Below are 6,851 nucleotides of genomic sequence, written 5' to 3' on the forward strand. Positions count from 1 at the left end.
ATAAAAAACACAATTTTTTGTACGAGACACTCTTACCATGAGACATATCTCATACTTGAGTTAAATAACTTAATAATAGAAATATTTAGTTTATAAGTTTTTTGTTTTGAGGTCGTCTCACCGTGAGATGATTTCAAGCAAGACGGGCCGTATAAAAAAAGGTCAATATACTACTTAACCAATCAAAATGTTGAATTCCCCAGAGCCAAGTTTGACTTAAATTATTATCATTTTTTTCGGATCGAATTTTGTTAGGGCGTGATAAGAACTTTTTGGTTATAAGTCACTGGTTTTTGAGTCTATGTGGAGTTGGATCATAAATCCATAGAGTCAGATTTGACCTTGTTTATTATCGTTTTTCGGACCAAATTATTTTTAAGGCGTGATCAAAAGTTTCTGGTAAAAAGCACCTGCTTTGCGAGTCTATGTGGAGTTGGATCATAAATCGATGGATATACCCCTAAAATAACGAAGAAAATATGACTTCCATATACTCCTTCCGGCCCATTCATTTTGGACCATCTCATTCATTTTGCATTATTTCTTCTTTTGCACAATGACTCAATACTTTCTTTTAATCACATCAATACATTTTAACTCAGTTTTAATGTCATTTTTCTTTTTTCATTTATTATCAATATCCAATTTTTATTTAAAAATCATAATTTCTCTTTACTCTTAGGGGATGTTTGATATGTGGAATTTGAGGAGGAAAATGAAATTTTGTCCCAAAAAAATCTAAGACTTTATTTGTTTAAAGGGATTGAAAATAGAGAATGACTAGAAAATAAAAAAAACCCCCAAAAAAAGTATTGGGAAGGTGGGTATCTTAGTTTAAGACTTTCATTTTCATCTTTTTCACCGAAGTCTCTAACACGACAAATAAAAAATGGAGACTTTTTTATCATCATTATCTCATCATAAAAATCTCATATTAAAGTGTTATAAGCCTTATTTCCTTGTGCCAAACACCCCTATGATAACCAGGTTAGAGGGAGTAGTACTAATGAGAGGGGCAGAAGTGTAATTAAGATGGGGAGTCATGTCTGAAGCTGATGAACCAACCCAAAAAGGATAAAGCAGATGGTCATTGATAAACGCAAGTATCTCCTATCTACATACTACAATGGCAGCAACCCACACAACGGCGCAAGTTAACATCAACCCTAGATTCGCTCTTCCTCTAACTTCAATCTCATGGAAACATCACAAAACTGCGCCAAGGTGCGCATTGTCCCCTCAAAATGAGAGCAGGCGAATAATCTCCATTTCTCTCGTCCTACTCCATTCTTTCTCTACACTTCCTCCTCGTATATCCCTCTTTTTTGCTTTAATATTTATTTTCCTTCTTTAATTTTAGTTTTATACTCATATACGTAGCAATTTTTGTTCTCGTTTGCAGACGCAATTGCCGGTAGTATGTTTGATCGTTATGTGAAAAGGTGAAACTTCATCTCTTTCTTTATTTTGTATTTTTCCTTTCTTCCCATTTGTTCCCATTGTTTTTATTTCAACAATTTACAAAACCCAATTCATTCCTTGTAAAAAACTAAATTTGCTACAACCTAGCAAATTCACTAGAGGAGTATTTAATTTTTTTGTAATAGCTTAAAATTTCTTCATTTTAGCTATATGGACAGTAAGAATTGTAATTGTTCAATGTTTTAAATGCCTCATTTTCTGATGCTTTTTTTATTATGAATTATTCATTTATTTGATTTCTTGAAAAATAAGATGAATAGTTATATGTATGATGGGGAATAAATATAAATATACTTATTATTTGGGATACATTAAACATTAGAGCTGGTCATTTTGTTTTGAAGTGGTCAAATCACAAATGCCATTAGGTACACCGTAAACATGGTGATTTGTGATCACAAATCACACTTATGTGGAAGTATTTGATAGGATTAATGTTTTGTGATTTAATTTATCTTCTTTTAGTTTTGTTTATTTTACTATTATTCTTTTTGTTTGTTTTGTTAATTTACAAATTACAGTGACTGATTGGTAATTTCTGCCTGGTAATATGTGTTTCTAGTATGAGAATCAAACTATTATGTTGGGACGTTTTTCAAGATTTCCTTCCAACAACACCGCTACTTTTACCGAACAATATTAATTTACACATTTAATTACACAACTAAGTAACTTAGTAACTACAATTGTATTGCTACGGGCATGGCTTACACTACTTAGACATGTAACATCTAGCTATTTCCACAACTGCCCTGCGCAACAGGTCATTTAGAAGTTGTCTTTAATCTTAATGTATCTTAAATGGTCTCTTACGCCACTTATGATAATTTTTCATTATTGCCTTGGCTCCTCTTGCCTTAAATTTGGTGTTGTAAATTGATGAAAATCGTTTAATTTTCTCCTTAGAATGTGACTTAAGCCCCATCATAAAAATTGAATTAAGTTTATTGCTTAATTATGTGCCATAGCTATTGGTTATCCTACCAAGCAAGAGTTTGTGATTCTTAATCTGACTATGGTGCTTTTATCAATCATGTTATGCATCTATTAACAAATATGCACACTGGGTTGATTAATATCATCGCATGATAGTATATGTCAACCAGGAAAAAGCTTGAACCTTTGGAGACCTATGTGCCTGCTGTCATTCTGACTCAATTGCAGATTAAAGACATAGGTGCCTCTCTTTCTTTGCATCTTGTTTTCTTTTATGTGAATTTGATATATGTATGTTATTTATACAAGTGCAAGGTTAAGTACATCCGACGTTCAAAACCCTGCCTACATTAGAGCCCCTTAGTGGCATTGGGAGTGTGGTTATGTGGTATGTTGTTAATATCTGTATGTTGTTAGTTTTTTTTTGTTTTTGTTCTCTTATGTTCAATACTATCTAATTTGATATAAACAATTTACCGCCAAATACCCTTTGAAATCTTGAGATATTCCTTGAAGCAGTCTAAAATGCTGCTTTTGACACCTTGACAGTGTGGGTAGTATCGGCTCGATAAATTTGATAAACTTTACAACGTGGCCTATATAATGTGACGCAGCCTTGTTTTTATACTATGGCTGCGATTTCAGCTTCATAGCGCGAGCTCGATTTGATTGGACCTATGTTCAAGTTGGACCCAAGCTGGAATGAGACTCAGACCTGGGTCTAATTTCCTCAACTCAATTTCTAGCATTGTCTGAATGTAAAAATATTTAGGTCTAAACTGAATTCAACAAAAGATGAAGTAATATTAGCTTTTTTTTTAAGTAGCTGATTTTAAAAATGACCACAATGAGTTAATTTAATGGTTTTACTGTGCATAACTTCTCGCGTGCACTGATGCTATGAGTCTTATCTCTACGTAGCCTACCCACATACCTTCGTCAAACGGTTGATTGATTGGTGGAGCTCATTTTGTTGCCTGTCTTGTGCTATTTCTCTTGCAGAATTTTAAATATTTCTGATTTAATTGAAGCATTACAGCGAATAGAGTAATGATTCCTTTTTGGCATTTACTTAATGAATCAAACAGACTACTTATGCCTAGTTTCTTCAAGGCACTGCTATTATGTGATAGATAAGTCGACAAGTACATATTGTAAGTAAGCACTCATGTCATGTATACATATGTAATTATCCATGTACTGATGTACATATTGCTTGTAGGCTTTCTCTTTTTGTGACTTTGTGTAATATCATCAGAACTTTGGAAAATCAGTACATTTGTCTTCTACTGTCAAGAGGTTAAAGTGGATATATAACGGCATGAATCATGGAGCTTAAACTTTTCTGAAGCATATCACATATGTTGAGAGTGAGATTGCCCAAGGCATGGCCCTCTTTCCCCTAGTGAAAAATATGGTATGGCCCATATCACTGTTCCGTGATCGTATTTTAAAGATCCCTTGACCGAAACATAAGCCAAGCCGACCATGAAACCATCCGCATTAACTGAAAAATTCATTATGTGACCGTAGTAGTGTCACATGATTTGTTAATCTCCTTGCGAATTGAAAAAAAACGAATTTGGTCGATTTTGGGCTATTCTAGGGCAAATTTGTGCGAATCGCGAATTTAGAAAGCGAATTAGCTAGTGAATTATGTTACACAACACATCTCCTCTTTGAAATTTAGATTTTAGCAATGGTGGGTGTCTGATTTCTCTTGGTCGGAAATGCTCGGGAGAAACAGTTCAAGTGCTTTTTTTTTTACTGATTTTGAGGCCATGTAAAGTGTGAGACTCACTTGACCTCTTTTTCTTAATGCAGAGGAAAGTCTGATGAATGCTATAGAGAGCCAAAAAGTTGATCAGCCTCAATTCGCTGTGTACAGGTCAATTTTACGGTCTGGCCCTGCTGCTTCATTTCGATCAAATATTAGAGCTGTAAGTTAGAATTGACTCTCTTAATTTGTTTTACTTTTGCAAGCCCTAGAGTTAAACATCCGAAAGAATGCTTTTAAATTCTTTGTGCTTGCTGTTGTCCTCACGCTCCAATTTGTAAGGGAGTCTTTTTTCGGCAATTATATTTTACAAATCACAAAAAGCCATTTAACAGGATTGAAATTAACCATACCCTGGGTTAGAGGTAGCCTTAGCCCTTGGCTCTTTACATAACAAGAAAAAGTTAATATTTTTCCATTTTTCTACATCATATGGGAGATTGGACTTACAGCCTTCTTTGATGCAGGTCGCAGAATATGCTTCTGATGGTGGAAAGGGTAAGACTGCATTCGATGATGTCGATCAGTGTCTCAGGTACTCGGCTATTGCCATTATAGCTTGGAACTTGTAGATTACATTATAAATTTCTGGCCGTAAAATACTCATGCTGGCATGAGACATTTTTATCTAGTGAAGCGAGTCCAAATCCTGATTGATTCACTAACTGGCAGTCTGACCTCCAAGAGCTTGATTGTCAATCTTCCTATTAGAACTGATGCTCAGATTTTCATATTTTGAATTGTATCATATGCCAGCAAAGTGGTTGGTGTCGCATAAAAGCTTATTTCTCTTGCATATATGTTTTCTGTCATTTCCTCGTGAACTCGTCCCTTTAGAGTTTGCCTTCTCACCCTATCTTACAAAAAGCTATTGCGCTTTGAAAATCTCAAATGTTGCAAACTCAATGAGGCCGAAGGACTAGGTTGTAGCTGAATAGAAAAGAGGAGGGTGCTGCCGATTTCATGCTCTAGCTTTTACTGAAAATTTTCTTGTAAATTCAAATATTCAATTGGTACCCTTAGGCCATAGACATGTTTGAAGTAAAAATAAGTTTATTATTGGGTTGAAATGAATAATATTAGTACACAAGTTAATCCTAAACATATGCTATTGGTGATATTTTTTGAAGAGCTCTGGACGAACTTGATTCTTTGCTTCTTCGCGCTTCAAGAAATAATCCTGATGCGACACCCAAGTTGATGAAAGAAAAAATAAGCACAGCAGTGAATGCATTGAATAGGTAATTATTATACCAAGTTTCTCTGTTTATTAAGTCCCTTTATCTGATAAAAAAATTGGAAGGTCCGGTCTAGTCTAGTGTCCACAACGGTTTGGTCTAGTCTGGAAATTTTCCAGATCGAAATTTCTAGTTTGGTCTTATTTTAGTGTCAAACCAGACCAAATCGGACCGTATGCTTATAATAACTTCATTCCATACACCAAGTTTTCTAGTTAACAGAGAGTACACTCGTTACTTGTACTCCTTGTGCATACTAGTTTTCTATTACTAAAGCATCAAGGTGGAGTACTAAACATTTTATGTTTTTAATAAATATAGCTTACGACATCATTTGCTGTTTTTATTTTGGCTGAAGTTTGGGCCTTCCATGGAATAAAAATGAGTATGTTGCTATGTAACGGTTGCTTTACAACGGATTTTAGACCCCTGATTTAAAATCATAGTGTAATAACCATTATAAGCTGTCATTCTAATATATTAGCCTTTTTTTTTGAAAGTTAGGTTTTTAAAGGTCTAATATAAACTTTAATTTAAATATGGAGTAAATTTTTTGTGAATTCTCATTGCAATGTCCGTTAAATGAGTCGTAGCATCATGAGATACCGCGTCCATGACATTGAAACCGTTGCTGCAATCGCGACATCCACACATTTTTCTCTATGCTTTGGCCTATGTTGCTGTATGATAAATCAACTCTTAAACTGCATTTTTCTGTTCTTCTGTGCAGCCTCCTTCAAACTGTACCATCTGACATTTTAGAAACAGCAAAAGCAATTGCAGATGCCTATCGGACTCCGGAAAGCAACGAGGCGCCTCAAGAGCTGGATCAAGATTTGAAAGAATTGCAATCAATTCTATGAAGAATTTCTACATTTCAAACAAGATCAACTAGAATGATTAAAGATAAATTCCCCTTTTTTCCTTCCTGTCGATTTAAGACATACCAAATGCTCGCCTGCTCGGATCTAACCCTATTGTATGATCGAATTATGCATGATAATATCTAATGTACTGTTAGTTTATGCTTGTAAAATACTATGTGTAGAGATATGTTTGCTATGTATGTGCATGTTTGTAAGATACAAGTATTGTTTGTAAAGTGATGTTCACTTGACTTATTTGCATAAAAATAACAAAAACGAGTCCATTGTTCAAGGACATACGTTTATTTGTGCTACTCTTCTTTTTAATTTTCTATCAAGAGCTATTTTTATGAGAGACCGTCTCTCGGTAAAACAACCTCAAAACAAGAAACTCATATGCTAATAATTTGTATTATTAATTCATATATAAGTCGAGGGTAAGATTATTTCATACTATAATTTTTGTTCTACCAAAAACTTGTTAACCGTTTACGGTGGAATGAAAGTTAAATTAAATGATAAGCAATTAAGTGAAACTAAAGTATTAGATCA

At 34.3% G+C, this 6,851-nt stretch overlaps 1 protein-coding gene across 1 annotated transcript; it reads left to right on the forward strand.

Annotated features, from left to right (window-relative positions):
• The first annotated feature begins 1,046 nt into the window (after nucleotides 1–1,046).
• Nucleotides 1,047–6,610, forward strand: LOC130804149 (uncharacterized). Its single transcript, XM_057668486.1, has 7 exons — nucleotides 1,047–1,310; nucleotides 1,403–1,442; nucleotides 2,589–2,659; nucleotides 4,243–4,358; nucleotides 4,663–4,730; nucleotides 5,326–5,436; nucleotides 6,164–6,610. Exons 1-7 carry the CDS (start codon nucleotides 1,127–1,129, stop codon nucleotides 6,294–6,296), a joined length of 723 nt encoding a protein of 240 aa, XP_057524469.1. The 5' UTR covers nucleotides 1,047–1,126; the 3' UTR covers nucleotides 6,297–6,610.
• The last annotated feature ends 241 nt before the right edge of the window (nucleotides 6,611–6,851 follow it).

The sequence above is a fragment of the Amaranthus tricolor genome, chromosome 17 (assembly GCF_026212465.1).
Source record: "Amaranthus tricolor cultivar Red isolate AtriRed21 chromosome 17, ASM2621246v1, whole genome shotgun sequence".
NCBI lineage: Eukaryota > Viridiplantae > Streptophyta > Magnoliopsida > Caryophyllales > Amaranthaceae > Amaranthus > Amaranthus tricolor.

What these genes read in the sequence shown, in the direction of transcription:
- LOC130804149 (XM_057668486.1), top strand. Translation starts at nt 1,127, where the DNA reads ATGGCAGCAACCCACACAACGGCGCAAGTTAACATCAACCCTAGATTC. An exon ending in TTTCTCTACACTTCCTCCTC is followed by an intron (nt 1,311 to 1,402) that starts GTATATCCCTCT and finishes TCTCGTTTGCAG; the next exon opens with ACGCAATTGCCGGTAGTATG. An exon ending in TTTGATCGTTATGTGAAAAG is followed by an intron (nt 1,443 to 2,588) that starts GTGAAACTTCAT and finishes TATGTCAACCAG; the next exon opens with GAAAAAGCTTGAACCTTTGG.